The sequence below is a fragment of the Mytilus galloprovincialis genome, chromosome 8 (genome assembly GCF_965363235.1).
Source record: "Mytilus galloprovincialis chromosome 8, xbMytGall1.hap1.1, whole genome shotgun sequence".
NCBI lineage: Eukaryota > Metazoa > Mollusca > Bivalvia > Mytilida > Mytilidae > Mytilus > Mytilus galloprovincialis.
Genome location: NC_134845.1, coordinates 86719026 through 86739220, shown reverse-complemented (window position 1 = coordinate 86739220; position 20195 = coordinate 86719026). Strand labels below are relative to the sequence as shown.

Sequence of the window (20195 nt, the reverse complement as noted above, 5' to 3'; positions counted from 1 at the left end):
ACAGAAGATAGGATCGGTATTGAATGGTTTGCGCTACAACCTACAAATGCCAGCAAAAGATTTTCAATATTTATTGTCTCCATTGCATATATTCTATACATACACACATACATTTATTCAAATAAAATAGTTGGATCGCAAATATTTTGAACGGATTTGATTATTTGTCTTGAATGTTTCAAAGCAGTACAAACAAAAATTAGTTTGGTTTTGACAAATACTTATAGCATGTACACTAGAGACACTTGATATTCATTTTAGAATAGTTACCGTTGTAGCGTGTACAATAGTCTTTCTAGAAAGTGTATGCCTTTCAATTTCAGGTTTCCTTTTACCGTAAAACATGCGGTTTTTTTTCAATCTTCTCGATAACCAAACTCCCCGGCAGTTCCAGTTCCGATCCGCATACGGGCCCGAATACTACTCTACACTAATGATGAAGTAAAGGAAAAAGGTTCCGGAACGGAAACGATCACTGTACGGAGTTTGCTCAATAACATAACAAAAACAAAGAATGTCGAAAATCTATCTGTTAACAGGAGACAAAACGTTTCCGTATCACACAGATTATAATTTTATATGAATAAATTATACGAATTGAAATAATTTCGTTTCAATGTGATACAACGGAATAGTGTATTTCTGTTTGTCTACGGGGATAAAGAACTTCCTCAATAATTTAAAAAAAAAACCTCTTAATTAAAAATATTCGCTTTGTCACATTTAAATCATTTTGAAACGTTCAAACAACTTTAAAACGAATACTGTTTACATTACGAACACTTATCAGAGGAGATGTATTACCATGAAAAAGATTTGATAAGTCGTACACGTTTGTTATAGCTTGAAATTAAATTGAGTTATTCAAATTCAATATAATAATTAACAAGCCTTTTGATATCAAGCGATATCCATAAACCACTCGGTATAAAACGTTTAATCATCTTACTTCAGCATTATAATATTACCACTGTTATTTCAACAGATCGGGCAGAGCTCATGTTTTAACTTGAATAAGGACAGTCTATTGGAAGATGTGTGTGACACGGATGATTGCTGTTATAATTATTATTGAATTCAAATCACATATCAGTGGCACCCAAACGCATATACAAAAGAAATGAGAGTATGATACGGGGCGAATAACTGGACACTTCATTGATGAATTTATACCAAAACTCCTGTCTATAGATGGAATGGTCTTTAATAAGTGAACTTCTTAAAATCCGCCCACTCAAGTGAAATAAATCTAGTCATAAAAACAATGTAAAAAACGAAAATTTGACTTTTTCGATATGTAAAAAGTACATAGTTTGTCAAACTGCAACGGGTGGATTGCCCAGAGGTTTCTGTATGCCTTCAATTACAGCTTTCCAAAACAAATCTTCTCCTACTCCAGTTTGATGTGTAACATATGGAGTTGTTTTCAGCAATGTTCTGATTGGACTTATCATGTGCTTTGAATTGATGGTTTTCAGCATAATTGGTAGAAATGCGTTTCTTCCTTGCCTGCGTCTGCGGTCTTGTGAAAATTCTAGCTCCCATTGACACCATTCACTCTTTGCAAATTCATTACTCATAATAACTATAATTTTCCAACATTTCTTTAGATAAGTATCTACGTTTTCAGTTTTTGAGACCCCAACATCAAAGTCTCGGAAATGTATACAGAGCTTGAAACCTTCGTTTTCAAGTTTAGGCAAAAAAATATTATGGACCCATTTTCTGTCTGAGTCACAATATACTACAAATGCGTGATACTCGTAATCCTCGCTGCTATTTAATCTTATATAGCCTTTGCGCTTAAGTGTGTGTAGTCGGAACAGGTAGCAGTAGTTTCTGATATTGGAATGACATTTGTATGCGGCTAGTATTAGAACAAGACACAACACAGTAAATGATGCTAACGTTATTGCTATTGTGAATAACGGGTTCCAGGGCGTACAACTTTCTTTCGTTGGATTATAATCTTTTAAGAGAACTCTGTGCATTTTTTCTGGATAAATGCATTTATAATCACGTGGAAAGTTGATTAGTTTTGGTAAACTAAGATTTTTATTTCTGATCCAATCTCGAAACCACATAAGATCGCATGTACAGGCAAAATGATTTTTTGATAAATCAAGTACTTCAAGTCTGTTTAACATTCCATCTGGGAACGATGATTCGTTGATAAGGCTGATATAATTACCTTGAAGATTCAAGTACCGCAAATTGTTCATCGGCTTAAATAGCCTGTCATTCCACGAGGACAAAGAGTTGCCTTGCAGAGTCAGCCGTTTTAGTGATCGCAGTGATTGAAAAGCTTCAGGTGGTATCCATGTTAGACGAGTAGAGTGCAGATTCAAATTGGTAAGATTTGTTAGTGGTCTAAACATTCTATGTAATATGTGTGATCCTATTAAAAAGTTGCTTGTTAAGTCAAGGTATTTCAGCTTAGGATTATGTAAAAAGATATTGTCCAAATCGACTCCTCTTAAACGATGAAAGTGAAAATTATTGAAACCCATATTCAGCCTGTGTAAGGATAGGCTTTGAAAAGCTTTTCCGTATATTTTTGTAAACTTATTTTTTTCAATAGATAAATTTTTCAATTGCGGCATTGTTTCAAAAGTCGAAGGCAACAAAACATTCAATCTATTACCATTGAGTTGAAGGATTTCAAGAGACGGCAAACAATTGAACGTTTTGGGATCTATCTTAGATAGTGCATTTTCGTTTAAAAAGATTGATCTAAGTCTTGGAACATTACTTGCATCGCTATTGTTAACGCAAAATCTTGGAAGTCGCACAATATCGTTATTGTTCAGAATTAATTTTCGTATATTCACAATCGTTGGTATAATAAATGTAATAAGTTTATTTTGGGACATATCTAGTGTCTTTAAGTTCTTGAGATTCGATATTCCTTTCATGGAAAAATTCGAAAAACTATTTCTGCCAAGATGTATTTCGGTAATATTTGTTAAAGCTGAAGAAGTTACAACAAAATCTGGAACAAATGCCCAACCATTGTCTTCTAGACGAATTTTCTCAAATGTTGTCCCACGTCCACTAAATGCTTTTTTGAAATATGTGATATTTAATCTTTTTTCGTTTGATATTTCTAAAGAGCGTAAAAACTTTAAGTCGATGAACGCTTCGTCATCAACATGGCGAACTGAGTTTGAAACCAGAGATAAGGATTGTATATAGTATCGTGTTATATTTGAAAACAAATGTCTTGTCAGAGTATACAATTTGTTGTTTTGTAAATGAATAGATTTTACATACTTCGGAAATGTTGGTATGTATGTAAGCCTCGAACATTTTGCTAATTTACTGGATGTGTAACATGTGCATACCTGATTAGGGCATTGTTTACACATTAAACACTCGATACATATGATAATAACCATTACTGATATTGTTGATCTTCCCATCATCGCATTGGTTAATATCTGCAAGTAGAACACAAATCAGAAAACAAAGTTTTGTATATTGCTTTGTACGGAAAATACAAACTTTAAAAAGAGAAACCTTTACTTAGATATCATAGTTTGCTATACTAATATAAAAAAAAGAAGATGTGGTATGATTGCCAATGAGACAACTATTCACAAAAAACCAAAATGACACAGACGTTAAAAAATAAAGGGGCGAGTAATCAAGCTTTTTTCTTTAAAGTATTAGTTAAAAAAACGTTTACAAATGCTCTATAGTAAAATGATAATTCACTAGATATGACTCATCAATGTATTGGACATGACTGACACGACGATTGTCGCTAGTGGAGTAGTATTTGCTTGCCCCGTCGGAGCACACATGGTTCCGAATGTTTTGGTTGGGATTGAGATGCTCATTCTTAATTTTTTATGAACTGTTTTGAAAGCTTGTTTGTCTCTTCGTCCTTATTTTTGTAATGGCGAAGCCAATTTTTCCGGACTTTAAATACCAAATATATAAATGGCCTTCGCAGTATAGACTAAACTTTTCGTAATTTATAGTTTTCAATTTTTCTTTTAACTGGTAATAATTTCCAGTCAAAACGATATTTTGGCAGCCAAACGTTTTTTTTAAAGCATTATTTAAAGAATATGACGGCTACCTAACAGGATATATTTGAAAATCTTAAGACTAATCACATCGGGCCCTGCTTTTTGATAATTTAATACTACATTTATATTATAGCAAATTATGAATTTGGTCAGAGTACAAATAAGCTATATATGTATATATATCAGAAAATGTCTGCAATCTGCCGTCAAAATTAAAATTTATAAACGAAAAAGAACGGAATTTTTTTTTCTTTATTTACTTGATAAAAGTTGTCAGTAACTCCCTAGTTATTGGGAGGGTAAGGCGCCAACTAAAATGTTTACCTCCGCCACAATGTTTATGTGCCTGACCTAAGTCGTAAACCTTCACTTATTTTATATGTTGTTTATACAAAATTAGATCGTTACTTTTCTCGTCTAAATAGTTTTACATTTTGGCATTTTGGGTCCTTTAATAGCTTATATAACTTACTTACCATACCAAGAGGTTTCACGTAACAAGTTTATTGCTTTACAAAATCCGTGTCAACTTCTGCTAAACGCATTCAAATTTCCTGTTTTCTCTTATTTTGTACAGAAATTATATCATATCATCATATGATTATTCGTAATACCATACTCGTGATATGAGAAAGTACTTTAAAACAATAGATTATATCTTTACTGTAAATAGAATTAAGGAAATTGTAAATGCGATTAATCCAAAACAAAAGTGTCGATTTCCTTTAAATAATTATTTCAAATCAATGAGGGAAATTGTTGTTGTGTCTAGCGTACTATTATTGTCCTGTTTCGTCTTTTTAAACATGGGTTTATCATTTTATTTTCGATCTATGAGTTTAAATGTCCCTCTGATATCTTGTGCATCTCTTTTAGAAGAATCAATACATCATACAATCCAAATCATAACAGGCTAGTTTCAACAAAATTCTGAATAGCAGATTCTGCTCTTATCAGTACAATACGGATATATGAAGACATTCAATATCGACCAAAGGGGGACTGATGAATAGAATATTTTTTTTCGACCGGCAGTAAATCTTTTGACAAAGTTGGGCGTCCGTTTCGCTGTTGGTGATGAACAAGTAGCTATGGACATTTAGGATGGGGACATTAGATTCGATCTCTCGTTTAAAGAGAGTGTGACTATCTCTGCAACTCTCTGGATGGTCCGTAGTTGGACAATTCAAGTCCATTTATTATTATAAGAAGATGTATGAGTGCCAATGAGATAACTCTCTATACCAGTCTCAATTTGTAAAATTAACTAGAGGTCAAATTGGTCTTCAACAATGATTAGTGAAAACATATTTAACGGGAAAACAACAGTCTAATCTATATTGAAATCAAGAAACGAGAAACATTTATGAACACATTAACAAACGACAACCATGTGCACTGACCATTCAGTTTTTGACTTAAGTCAGGTGCAAACAAATGCAGCGGGTTTAAACATTTCACCACCATTTTTTTAATTTAAAAGCCATGTCAGGAAAATGGCCAGTGTTATATTATAGTTCGTGTATGTGTGTGTTACATTTACATGTTGCATTCCTGTTGTGTTGTAGTTCTCCTCTAATATTTGATGTGTTTCCCTCTGTTTTAGTTTGTAACCCGAATTTGTTTTTTAGCCATCGATTTATGAATTTCAAACAGCGGTAAACCTATACCCTCACCTGAACCAATAGTACAACATCACATAAAAGCAAGACATGAAATATAAATTAAAACTGCTTAACTCAATGAAAAGAAATATTAACCCAACCAAGTGAATATACATCGAACGAAAAAATTAATCTATTAAACAATATTAATACAAAATTATAGAATAAGGAGTGAAATGTTGATTAATTCCAGAAAGACACAATAACCTTGAACAAAAGGCCACCAAATAGCACAATGTACACAGAAAAATCCAATTTATTGTCTATAGTAATTGAGTAATTATTTATACAAAATGAAAAATTTTGTTGTTCATGGTGCGAAAACAGATTTGGAAATTTAAAGTCTTAACAAACAATTATCAAATAGATAAAAGAAGATGTGGTATGAGTGTCAATGAGACAACTCTCTATCAAAGTCACAATTTATAAAGGTAAACCATTATAGGTCAAGACACAGTCATCAACACGGAGCCTACACTCACATCTAAAAGCAAGCTATAAATGGTCCCAAATTTTACTAGTGTAAAACCATTGAAAAGGGAAAACCAATGGTCTAATATAAATAAAAAACGAGAAACACTTATGAACCACATAAACTGGCAACCGCCACTGAACATCAGATTCCTAACTTCGGACTGGTGGTAACAATTGCTGCGGGATTAAACGTTTTAATGGTACCGAAGAATTTATATATTAAAAATAGATAGACGAAATATTACTTTAAATAAACTCATCATAGATAGCAGGATTGAAATTTTATATTAACGCCAGACGCACGTTTCGTCTACAAAAGACTCATCAGTGACGCTGGAATCAAAAATTGTATTAAATAAGTCAACATTAAATTAAATAAGTAAACATTAAATTACAAAAAAAAACTTACAAATTGTATCAAAAGTTGAAACACGAAAGCACGATTTGAAAGTACTCGCAATTACTGCAATCTAGTAAAAAGCCAAGAACAAGTAATAATAAAAACAAAATCATGCATCAGAGACATATATCAACAAAAATACATCCCAAAAAAAGTATTTTAACGTCATGAACAGTCTGCGAAAACATGATTTGTGCAATGCAAAAAATACATGTATCGACAGGCAGTATTATAGTTGAGTCTTATGTAGACAAAACGCGTGTCTGGCTTCATGTATTTCATAATGACAAAATCGATATTTTTTGCCACTGATAACCATATTCAAATTTTTGATAACAACAATGATAAGATCACCTTTAACAATGAGCTTGTTTAACGACTTGATGAGCAGATACGTATACACGGATCACAGAGTGATGTACAATATTATCGTATACTTTAGCATGTTTAGGGAAGTGAAATTTACTAATAAAATCTATGTATTTATGAATAAATTTAGTAACAGTTTTAAGTTATTAATGGTAATGTAATTCCTTACATAATACTTAAATACATTTAATAACTGCAGATCTTTACTTAGTGTAATTTTGTTGCACAAGAAGCCCTCCACGCCCACACTTTTTTTGTTACATTGTAGGATGTATTTCTTCTATTTGTACCAATCTGATGAATTATTCTTTATCAAGTAATTTGTTATTATGTTGTACTGTTACACCACTGTCCGAGGTTAGCGAGCGAGTTGGGCACCAAATTTTATGTTGTTTTGTTTACTTATTTTATGTTGAACTCTGCCACATTATGCATATCATTTTCCAAAGTCAGGAGCCTTTAAAGCATTAGTTGTCGTTAGTTGCTGTGTTACATATTTGATATTCTTTAATTTTTTGTACATACAGTAAGCCATTAGTCTTCTCGTTTGAATTGTTTTATATTTGTCATTTCGGGGCTTTTTATAGCTGACATGGGCTTTCCTAATTATTAAGGGCCGTATGGCGACCTATGGTTGTTAATTTCTTTGTCATTTGGTCATTTGTGTAGAGCTGTCTCATTTTCAATCATACCACATCTTCTGTCTTTATACTAAATATAGTGAATGTTGGCGTTTAGAATAATTAAAAGTTTGATATAATGTACATAAAATTAATGCAAATCAAGTAGAATTTATAGAAGGATAAAAGACGTTGTAGTTTGTTTGTAACAGTCTAAAATAATACGAATCTGTATTGTGTCAAAAATCAATGGATGAAAGATGATGTAGTGTTTTATTTGTAACAGTTTTAATTTATGTATTGTTGCTAAATACATGGACGAAAGAATGTGTAGGGTTTTATTTGTAACAGTTTAAAATGATACAATTCTGTATTGTTCCCAAATCAAAAGATGAAAGATGTTGTAGTGTTTTATTTGTAACAGTCTTAAATTATACTAATAAAGTATTGTTTTCAAATCAATGAATGACAAGTTATAGAGTGTTTTATTTGTAACAATCTAGATATATACACTTTTGTATTATTTGAATATCAATAGATGAAAGCTTTTGTAGTGTTTAATTGTAGCAATCTAAAATTATACAATGTTGTATTGTTTTCAAATCAAGGGATAAAAACATGCCGAAGTGTTTTATTTTTGACAGTCTAAAATTTTGTATTGTTGCCAAATTTAAATCAATGAATGAAAGATGTTGTAGTATTTATATTTATAACAGTCTTAAATTATACAGTGATGAATTGTTTCCAAAATAACCTTGCTCCATAGGAAAAACTATTAAATATTGTTCTGAAATTGATTCGTAATTAACTGTTTGCTTGAAACATCCACAATTCGTAACCTTTAAATGTTTCAATACGTGTACTTCATATCTGATATGCTAAAATATCAGAACGAAGGGACCTGACTTGCTCAGTACAGTCTGCTAGACTTTTTTCATCGTAGAACTTGCTGATTAGTCCACAGTCGCTTATTGATGAGTCATAAATAACCATTTTGCATGTTGATGATTTACTCCGACATTGCAAGATACATTGTGATAAGCTGTAATTTTTATCTTCTTCCACTGGTTGGTCCATAGGAAAGTACACTTTTCCTGTCACTATCTTCGAGATATGAACGTCCAAAAGAGTTCCATCTGTTAAATGATAGCAATATGGTTTGAATATTAAAGTAGATTTAATGAGGGACGCAAGATACAAGAGGGACATTCAAACTCATAGATAAAATTTAAACTGACAATGTTATAATATTTCCAAAAGAAGATTGAAAACGAATTTTCTGACCTACCAATGCAGCATTGTTTGGGGGGAAAATTGTTATTTTCAAGTAATGAAAATACATGTTACTGACCCGAAAAGGAATATCAAACCGTCGTCCACTTGTGATAATATAGGTACAAGTAATAACAACAAAAAGAGTATAGAAGTTGACAAGACACTGCGTATTAACAAATATCATAAAAGTATTTGATAGAGCTTTAAAAAAGTACAATGTACATGCAGTAGAGTACGCTTAGATCAGTACTTTTTTGTATTATACCCTTTTGTTTTTTTGTGTTTGTACTTAATGGCTATCTGGCTTCAAGCTCTTTCAAAAAAATAACATTTTTTTGTTAATGTGTAATGGGGGCTAGGCCGATTCACTTTCTTAACTTTGTTTATTAGTCTGTCATAATCAAAGTGGTTTTCGTAGTTTACGCTCGGTCATAATTGTTTCTCGATGATTATAATGTTATAAATAAGGACTTTTTTTTATTCTTTTTTATCAATATTGTTTCCCATATTCGATTTCGGGGTTATAAATATTGGTTACTTTACGATGGCCAATATTGGTTGTTTTATTTGTTCTGGTCTTGATATAGAATTATTAAATTGTCAATTGTTTTCCTTGTTTTTTTTCTCGTTTTATATTGGCATGAAACTTTTGTTGTAGACATTCTAAATTATATGGTCATTGTTATATTATAGTTCGTTTCTGTGTGTATTACATTATAACGTTGTGTCGTTTGTTTTCGCCTTTTTTTGAGTGTAAATTCACATTGCGATAAGACGTGTCACGGTACTTGTCTATCCCAAATTCATGTATTTGGTTTTGATGTTATATATATATGTTATACATGTATTTGTTATTCTCGTGGGATTTTGTCTATATGTGTTACATTTTAGTGTTATGTCGTTGTTCTCCTCTTATATTTAATGCGTTTCCCTCGGTTTTAGTTTGTTATCCCGATTTTGTTTTTTGTCCATGGATTTATGAGTTTTGAACAGCGGTATACTACTGTTGCCTTTATCTGCATGTAGAAATACGAAGATTTGGTATCATTGAGAATGAGACAATTCCCCAAAATGTATAGATCAATTAGGACTTCAACGATAGTTATAGTTACTTATTCATTCACTTCAAACATTATTGCTTAAACGACATGTATTTTTCATCATTCTTGTAACCCTCAATTTTACCTTAAAACATTTACCACTGAACCATAGTATGTAGATCACTATGTTTCAACATTTTTTTGTGCTTTGGGGGTATTCATTTACATGTACTCAGTGATAAATATTCATGCTTCTCATCGTTTAAACAATATCTTTGGTGAACAGTAATTGTCGGATGCTCTGATAAATGTATAGATTGAATGATTATATAAGTGACTTCCATAGCGAAGAATGACATTACAGAAACAATTAAGGATATATGAAAATAACCATTGTTTCAATTTCAATTATAAAACAAAATATTGTATAGGTCTTAAAAAAGAAGAAGAAAAATGAGACGATTCGTGTGCATTTAACTTTTTATGCAACGGTTATTCAATCATTAATAAAAATTATCAGTGCTCTATTTTAGATTTGCATGTTGATCTTACTTATATCGTTTTGGCGGATTTGAAAAATATACATTGTGTCATATGTTTGCATATGCAAATTATGTTCTTTGAATCTTAAACTTTAAGATAATTAAAAGGAATGAGCCTGTCTATTCTATAAATTCCAATCAGTGACGTTATCTTTTACAAAAACTTCCATTTTACGAGTAATTCATAGGAAGTACTTTGTCCTCCAAAAATGGTTTCTCGTTGATTAAAAGACAAAAATTTAAAGTAAGACATTTGTGTTCATTATGTTCATATCAACAATATTTGAAAACAATTACATTAAACTTCAACAACTTAAGCAGATAAGTTACAATCGCTTAACATAATTCGCATCATTGCATTCACAACAAGAGGCTGTATAATTACAGCCAGTACGGAAAAATCTAAAACTCAAACTTGATCATTTTTACCTTTTTTGTTCAAAACTGAAACTTGCGAAAAACAGTGTATAAACGGTTCTAAAACTATCAAACTATCAACCAGAAAGAGCTTATTAAGACAAAAAAATATAGACATTATTTTCGTTAAAAACAATCTATGGAATATTTAAGTTCAGATTGCCGTTTCGAAATTTCGATAAGGTGTTTTTATTATTAGAATATTTTAAATTTTCCAATGTTAATGTGTTTCACGTGTTTCACACGATCAAATGGTAAAAGCCGGAACCTGTTGAACCCTAGTGTTAATTTGTTCAGAGATTTCAGATATAATTGTCCTATGAATACATTTAAATGTCTTGGATTGTTATAATTGCCTTCGAAGACTATCTAAAAAGACATCTCAAAATATGTTATATTATTGTTTAATTATCTACAAGAACGTTTATACTCCCAACCATTGCCAAATATTTTACAACTCCTACATGAGTATTAAACTGTAAATGTTTAGTGGACATTGTCCTGGTGTTTACTCGGTTCTTCCGTGCAAATCCTTTTAATATGCTTTCTTTACCGAAAGATACATGTAGTTAGAATTTGGCTCGTAATGTAAAACATTGTATTCTAAAAATCTGCACACTTTGTAATACCTGAATTTAGATTGGTTGACAATGCCTTTCTATTTGTACCGAATACATGGAATATATTTGTTAAATTAACCACTCGGCGCCTACCACCAAGAATTTCTTCAAAGCAAATTTGACTTGAAAACCTTATCAGATGTTTTTAACGAACCATTACAGTTTTATGGATGCACATATGAAAAAATTGAAATGTTTTACGCAAAATTCCAAAGGGTCGAAACAATATTCAGGAAATAATAACGTGACATAGTGAAACAGTGGTGAACAATCACAACTTCTGATAATAATCAAATCAGGAATCGTCATGGTGAAATTCAATAATTTCTAGCATTATTTCTATAATGGGAATGCATCGCCACACGCTTTTGTAGAGCTTTGAGAGCTATTCAATCATTGCTTTTTAAATTTTTGTATTGGATGAATTAGACTTTTCGGGTTTTGTCTCCAGTTTTAAATTAATCGATATACTTAATGAATGGCTATTTTTTATTTTGAATTTATTGAACCATAAAATTAATTTTTGACTCTTCACATTGAATAATCCGCGAAGCGGATTATGTAAAATGTGAAGAGTCAACAATTAATTTTATGGGTCAATAAATTCAAAATAAATTATAGCCATTCATTATAAATAAATTTCTATCAAAAATAAGGCTCAAAGAACTTTTTATATTATTTATATTAACAATAACAACGTACGTACACACATGTTGGCGTACACAACGTCAGAGTGGACGTGTCGCCATAAAAATTGACAACATTGAAAATAAAACTAATACTTTTAACCAATCAGAAGACAGCAAATACACCAAATTTATTTATTTCTCTGTGTTAATGACGACCGACAACAGAATTGCGTTACCTATGACAAAATGAATCAAACATGAAAGTAAAAATAAGGTATTGTGAGAGAAAATGGGTTTTTGACATTTATTTTTTTTTTGGGGGGGGGGGGGTCGGGGGGGATTTATTCCATTTAACATCAAGAATATTTTTTTAAACTATGAAATGATTAATTATGTGATTAATCAATTACACAACTAGGGATTCGTTAAAAGTTATACACACTCATATTCACTGTATGAAAAGAGAATTTTAAGAAATAGTGGGTTTATAGAATTCAGTTAGTGTCAAATATTTCAAACTTTTTGATTTTTATTTTTTCTGTATTTGTACATGCATGTGCCAAGGTTGATTTACTTGAAATACCATGTATCCGCTTATAAACATAATTACTTAGGACTTATTTAGATACAATAATTGTTGTACAGTCGTTATCAATAATTGTTTGATCACCATAAAATGAGATTACAAGGTAATCCTTCGCTTCTAATTATGTTTTGTTTAAATAATCGAAATTTTACTAAAAGTAAGCTACAAGTCTTATAATATATTTATAAGTTGGTCCAATGTTAGGAAATAAGCCAAAATAGCGTGGAACTTGAAGAAACAATGTGGGTACCTGCATTTAAGTAAAGATAGAAAAATGCTTAGAAAAGGGTCCTTCACAATCTAAGTTCCGAATAAAACACTCATAATAACTTTTTTACTTTAATACAGGATACTGACATCGGTCTTATATATAACAAAAGAGGGACGAAAGATACCAGAGGGACAGTTAAACTAATAAATCAAAAAATATAACGAACCCCACCAAAAACTATATAACGTATGCTTACCTGTACCAAATAATCCAATGAAACAATAAATAATAAACCATCCGATCAAAACTTTAGCCATATTGAAAATACTGTTACAGTTAATATAGGAGCCAAGTTGACACTTTATCGTCATAGTATTCTGTGTTTTTGTATTAATGAAATAATGATATGAATGCCTGTATAAATTATTGTAAGCATCATACTTAATGCTATATTCTAATACGATTAAACATGTTACAGTGAGATTTGAATTCAGAATGTGTACGCTACAATAATTTGATATAAGTAATCAATGTATTAATTTCCTATGGTATTGTGTTAAATCAACATATGGTCTATATCACATTGTTGAACAATATTTGGAAAGCTTGTTTTCGGACATATGACGAAAATACAAGTTAAATTGATTAAAATAACCTTTTGAACAATACAGATTAACCCCAATTTTACATCTTTGACGTGAATAGTATGATATTATTGTTTAATTAACACAATACATATTATTGTAGTATCGGAAACACTGAAACCGTTTACGACATCGCATAATGATTAGTTTCCGGAACACTCTCCTTTCTTCCTATACACTTAACAACGTAAATTTTATTAATCCTATTAAGTATGATTTTCAAATTTTAAATTCATTATCATTCTATCGATGTTGTTTTTACAATCATGTAATTGATTTGTTTATATGTATTTTACTTATTTATCATGACTTCCTGGATTGACACGAAAAATTTTGAGAAACAGAATGCCTTTTGAAGAATATTTGTAATGTGTTTTCCTTTTAATAACAAAAAAAACAGAATCCGTTGGAAAAAAATGAAGAACAACTCAATTTTTGTGATGTTTGCAGTTTGAGACGGGTCTAATTCCATGTTATGTTTTTCACTGGATTTATTTTCACAAATATGTGTCAAGTTCTTCCTCAAGTTGGGTAGCTTTTAGGTTTAAAAAATGGTCATGATGGTGCATTTATCAACTATACTTACAATTACTAGACAACTATTGGCGTACAGTTACGTCATTTAAACATAATTTACGTTTACCTATTCTTGTTAACTTTTTACACATCATGAATTTGAAGGATAGTTTTATCATCGGCAGTCATCTTTTTATTTCTATTCGTGGACTGGCCAAGTTTGAGGTATAAAAAAATATGCTTGATGTGGTGTTGTCATTGCATTATTTAAGGTCAATGATCCGTTATTTGGTAAAAAATGGGCGTAAATGATTTAGACATTTTGACGCGAATACCATGCTGAGTTAAACTAAAGACCAACCAATGACATGACAACCAGAAACAAAATGACATGGATGTAACAATAGGTCACAGTAACTTTAAGTCTTCAACAATGAAAAAAACAGATACCATTTAATTAAAATCAATGAATAGACATAACATACTGAGAGATAACCATATATCATAAAACTTTCATCAAGGAAAAAAAGACCTACAGTAAAAAGACAATCGTTCTCGGTAGAAAGGATTTACCTTTTTAATGTGAAGTAATACAATTTACTGATAATTTACTGTATGAATGAGCCTTTTATATGATATCAAGGAACTATCCATGTAGAAAAGTAATATTGAAAACATGTTTAAGAAATGATAACACTACAATAAAGCCACCATGCTGAGTTAAACTAAAGACCAACCAATGACATGACAACCAGAAACAAAATGACATGGATGTAACAATAGGTCACAGTAAACTTTAAGCCTTCAACAATGAAAAAAAACAGATACAGTCAAACCTGATTAAACCGGACCCTGAATAAACCGGTTTCCTGTCCATTCCGGCCGAAAATGAAAGTCCCATATTTTTCCTACCAAAGTCTTTGTTAAAATACCCTTTGTAAACCGGACCCTGTGTATTCCGAATTCCGGTCTAATTATGAAGTCCCAATACTCTTAATTACATTAATTATTACCTGTCAAAACCGGTTTGTTTAATTAATTTCAATGATCGATATGCAATCAAAACATGTTTGTTTATACAATATGGCTTTTCGTGATAATCAATTAGTCAGGTGTCAAACCTACAGTTGTACAGTAGTGAGCTGTATTATTTATTAAAACATTATAAACGTGTCAATTAAACGAAAAGACACAGCGAGAATATATCTCGGATTGAACTTACGTTTTAACTTGAATAAACAAATTAAAATCGCGGAGTAAGAAATTCACATCGTGATTTCGAAATCCTGTGTTCCCTGTTGTGAACCCCTAAACAAATGACCTTGATAATGAAAAACACCCGGATGACAACAATCAATGGATACTATACACTGTACGACAACGTTTCGAAAGTGATGAAATTACGTTTGATAATATTCTGGCTTTTTAATCGGCCATTCCAACATTTCAAATTATTGATCATGGGAGTAAATCGAAACTCTCGTCTTACAATCCAAACAACGCGAGCATGATGATGCAAATGCAAACAATGAAAAATGAAGTGAAAGTATTCTAATTTATCAGATATAATTTACAATCAGAGAGAACTTTTACATGCAAAATGTCGGACGTCACAAGTCATTAACTTCCGGTCAAAACGGAAACCTGAATAAACCGGCTCACTGTCCAAACCGGCCCTTTTTCATAGTCCCGTAGCCGGCCGGTATATACAGGTTTTACTGTACCATTAAATTAAAATCAATGAATAGACATAACATACTGAGAGATAACCATATATCATAAAACTTTCATCAAGGAAAAAAAGACCTACAGTAAAAAGACAATCGTTCTCGGTAGAAAGGATTTACCTTTTTAATGTGAAGTAATACAATTTACTGATAATTTACTGTATGAATGAGCCTTTTATATCATATCAAGGAACTATCCATGTAGAAAAGTAATATTGAAAACATGTTTAAGAAATGATAACACTACAATAAAGCCATCAAGCTGGTTATATATAAGCTTGTAGTCAATATTTAATTGCAAGGTCCTCCTTCAACTTCAATATTGTCGATGGACACTCGGCTCTGTTGTCTGTTTGAATGTGCGATAATATGTGCTTCGATCCTTATTTTAAACGAATCTGTATGGTTAAGAGTTGTTTGAAATTTTGTCCATTCATTTTCAACTTTAGCCACTAAACGATACTCGTGTATGAGGCTATACATGACTTTCTCCTCCTACAATACAGAAGAGCGTATCATATTCAATGTTGATGACACCCTTAATCAAAATCATGTTTTCACATACAACATTCGATCATTAAATTAGATTTTGTATACATAACGTTTGCCTTTCCGTCATTTAGATCTGAACTTATAGCATTTTGTACATGTATGTTCGTGTATATCACTCCAATACTATCCAAAAACCACATTAAAGTACAATCAAAGCTATGTTTTTTAAATGCTTACTTTTTGTATAGTTATTTTTCCATTCGTTTTTTATGTGTTTTGTCATTTGATTTTGCCATGTGATTATTTACTTTTCGATTTGATTTTCCTCTGATTTCAGTATTTTTGTGATTTACTTTTTTCTTCATGTTTCAATTTTTATCAATTTTAAGACCAATTATTGAAAGAATTTTACCGAAACATATAAACTGATGAAGTTTTGGTCCGGCGTATAGTACCAAAGACTAAAACAATACTAAAAAAATGTCGGTGACGTCAATGAAATATAACCGCTGTGATTAGAATCCATTTTAGCCCACAAAAAGTGTCCAGAATCTGTAATAGATATAATGCAAGACTCATTTCTTACTAGGAAAGACTAATGTTTGAGAAATATAAACAACACATGTTTATATGAATGTTATATTATACTTTATCTTACCTCCTTTACATTTTTAGGTTAGAATTACTTAAAAGTATTCCTTATTTTGTTAGTAAGGTTCCATATTTGGTTTGTAGGCAAGGCTTATCAATGCACGGTAAGTAGTTATGCTACGTCCCTTTGTCAAACCAACACCGTTTGATGAAAATTTTGAAAGGTTCCAAAATACGATGAAATTGATGATGAACGATTGAATTAAACTCTTCAAACACAGTGCAAGCTAACGCGTTGTTATTGTTTCCGTTTGTTTTATATAGACAAACGTAATTAGGTTGATAATACAAAGTATTGAAGACTTAATCATTTTAATATGCCACTAGTCTAAATACCACTTTTAGGATAAATTCGTTACACAGTGTGTAAGTGACATTATACGATAGTGTAAGTAAATTTAGAAAAACTGGGTCTAACTGGAGTTAGATAGAGGAAGTTCGTCATTAGTCTATGCTCCCCGGAGTAGCCAAGGGACTATGTAAGTAAGTAATTTCCATTGGAATTTGAGCTTCGCTCTAACTCTATATTATATTTACTGACCCCATTTATATCGTTTTAGGTCAATAGCACACTGTGTAAATAAAAGTATTCACTATCCCATATACCGAAATTGTTCAAGCGTTGAGGTAATCAAATTCATAGGTTGAATACAAACTGACAACGCCAGGACACCAAAACATCTAGTATACATAACTAAACCTATAACACTTAAGACTGAGAAACACAACACCTCTCCAAAGAGTGGTTATCTAAAGGATTACCACAATTCATTCCCTCTGTCATCGCGTTGCTTTATTAGTCAAGTATTTGTGAATTGTTCGTTCTGATAATTTTGGGCTGAAAGACGGTGATGACGACCCTTTGGATGCAATATATTGAACAAGTGCCTATTTTTCTTACCTTTGTTTGTTTATAATTTTATGTATTCGTATTTTTAAAGATATTTGATAAGGTTGATTAAGCTTATACAGGAATATATTTTGGTTTAGAAACGTAGATTGATCCGTAATGGGGTATATATAAGCTAATAAACAGTCATCTATAAATGCTGGAAAACACATCATAAGCACAGAAACCTACCAACATTACAAAAGACTAATTAAATAGAAATATAAGACATAATTTTCGTTATATATCCGTAAGGGTCCATTTTTTGTCAATTAATTCACTGACACTTTAACTGAACACATTGAACAAATGTTGAAAACCATTCATTTGTGGTCACATAATTTTGAAATGCCTATGCGAAATATTTTGTCCTTAAATATTACAATAATGATGTGATGGCATATTCGGATGAAAATACGTATACTATGGTTTATTTTTCGACAATTTGTTGCGTTTGTTATTACTGATAAACTTATACAGCTGCTTTGTATTTACAGACAAATAATAGTTCACAAGAAACAAAATATAAAAATAAAGACTGAGCAACACGAACCCCACCAAAAACTAGGGAATGGTCAACAGACCCTGTTCCACATGTGGCACCCGTAGTGTTGATCAATACATATCGATTTATATCATTATCTAAAAAAATGAATTGTTGTCAAATAAAGCAGTAATATCATCTAGTTATAAATATAATTTGAAGCTTTACCAATTGTCCCAAAGCTAGTTGATGAAACTAATATATGTCAAATAATATACAATTCATTACCAGCTTTGTAATACGATGATGGTTCGCCAGTAAGTGTATTGTCAGAAAAGTCCCAATGTGTAATACCTAATTGGTGATTTCTCTCTGAAGCCCAGAAACAGATATTTTTCCCATCGAATGTGCAACTGAATTTTGCTGAAAATTTTAAATGTGCATTCAAGGTTATTATAACAATAACCAATGACAATACAAATGAGCTTAAAATGGGATAAAAAATATAAAAGTGTATTGATATTTGTCAAACTGTCTTTACGTGTGGATATCAAAATCGGGCCGCTTTAGAAGTTTGTCACATTTATTAACTTAGGATATTTACTATATTGTTACAGAAATCTTATTTGTTATCAATAATGAATGATAAAAAGATAGATCTCAGCATGCAGACAATTGTCATCAAAAAATCATCCCGAAACTAAGGTTTCAATATCCATTTTTTTTTACTTTTATAATTATGTTACAAATATTTTGTGATTATATTGTGTAATTTAAAAGAGAATCCAAAGGTATTGAAGAGAGAATCAAACTAATAAGCCATTAAAACAACTAAAGACCGTGCAACACGAACCCAAACAAAACATAAACTTTGATTAATATCCGATGCTTCGAACGTAGAAGTGTTTCCTGCTCCACATATGCAACCGCCGATTGCTCGAAGGTTTTTAGAGTTGAAAAATATTTAAAAAGGCAGTCCGTGATGAAATTTTCATACTCACAACACATGAAGATTTAATATCACAAAATACATATATACATATATAATTCATTGAGAAAACTTGCATGGCTTTTGATTTATCAATTTAGTTTACTTACATGGTAGCTGGGTATGTACAAAAAATGTATTATTGTATCATTGCACCCCGTATTACATACGTTTTGATAAATTATTTGATTTAATTTACTTGCATAGTAGCTGGGTAGGTATTATTGTATTGTTGCACCCCGTATAGCATACGTTTTGATTTAACATTTAATTCAATTTGCTTACATAGTAGCTGGGTAGGTATTAATGTATTATTGCACCCCGTATTACATACGTTTTGGGTGCAACATCTGTTACTGCATTCATTGTAAACCTGTTGGCTGATTGCATCGCATTGCTAAAAATCAAATCAGTTACTAATTCGTCAAGCAAGAAATACATTTTTATCTAGTATATCTGTTTGTTTTGTTAACACATCGTTGTCAATATAAGGAAATTTGTTGCGACTGTCATACAAGTGAGAAGTTTAGCTAGCTTAAAATACATTTTACATTATGTAGTTTTCTTACTTTGAAATAAATCAGAAAGGAGTAGAATTGGGCAGGTCTTATCGTCTAAGAGGCCGATCAAAATTCAATTCAAAATATACTAAAATATTTTTGTGTAAAAGTAACGAATTAAAAGATTTGTAAGAGTTGCTACAATGCAATGTTTCTCTGTAAAAATGAACAGTAACATTGATTTTAATATCAAGGGTTTGTTTATAGAAAGGTTTTTCAGCATGCTTGTTTGTCTCCTCAACCATGTGCTTGAATGACAAGTAAATAAAGGTTGAGCCGAATGGTTCAATAAAGAAGACAAACAATTTTAGTAAGAAACTGAAATTCCATTAGATCGTCTTTTTCATGGTATAGGTTGCT

The 20195-nt window shown here is 31.3% G+C and overlaps 1 protein-coding gene and 2 long non-coding RNA genes across 3 annotated transcripts in view; all 3 read right to left on the bottom strand.

Moving 5' to 3' along the window:
- Positions 1-892: 892 nt before the first annotated feature.
- LOC143042734 (uncharacterized) lies at positions 893-4647 on the bottom strand. The gene is made up of 2 exons (XM_076215177.1): positions 4514-4647; positions 893-3440 (listed from the first exon to the last, which is right to left on the bottom strand). The coding sequence occupies exons 1-2, from the start codon at positions 4514-4516 to the stop codon at positions 1317-1319; spliced, it is 2127 nt and encodes a 708-aa protein (XP_076071292.1). The 5' UTR covers positions 4517-4647; the 3' UTR covers positions 893-1316.
- A 3633-nt stretch (positions 4648-8280) lies between these two features.
- Positions 8281-20195, bottom strand: part of LOC143043637 (uncharacterized) — a 57702-nt gene continuing 45787 nt past the window's right edge. The window contains exons 2-3 of the long non-coding RNA XR_012968519.1: positions 19561-19672; positions 8281-8700 (exon numbers count right to left, since the gene is read on the bottom strand). This is a non-coding gene — a long non-coding RNA (uncharacterized LOC143043637). The remainder of the gene's footprint in view (positions 8701-19560; positions 19673-20195) is intronic.
- LOC143043636 (uncharacterized) lies at positions 15926-17854 on the bottom strand. Its single transcript, XR_012968518.1, has 2 exons — positions 16676-17854; positions 15926-16266 (listed from the first exon to the last, which is right to left on the bottom strand). It is a non-coding gene; the product is annotated as an uncharacterized LOC143043636 (long non-coding RNA).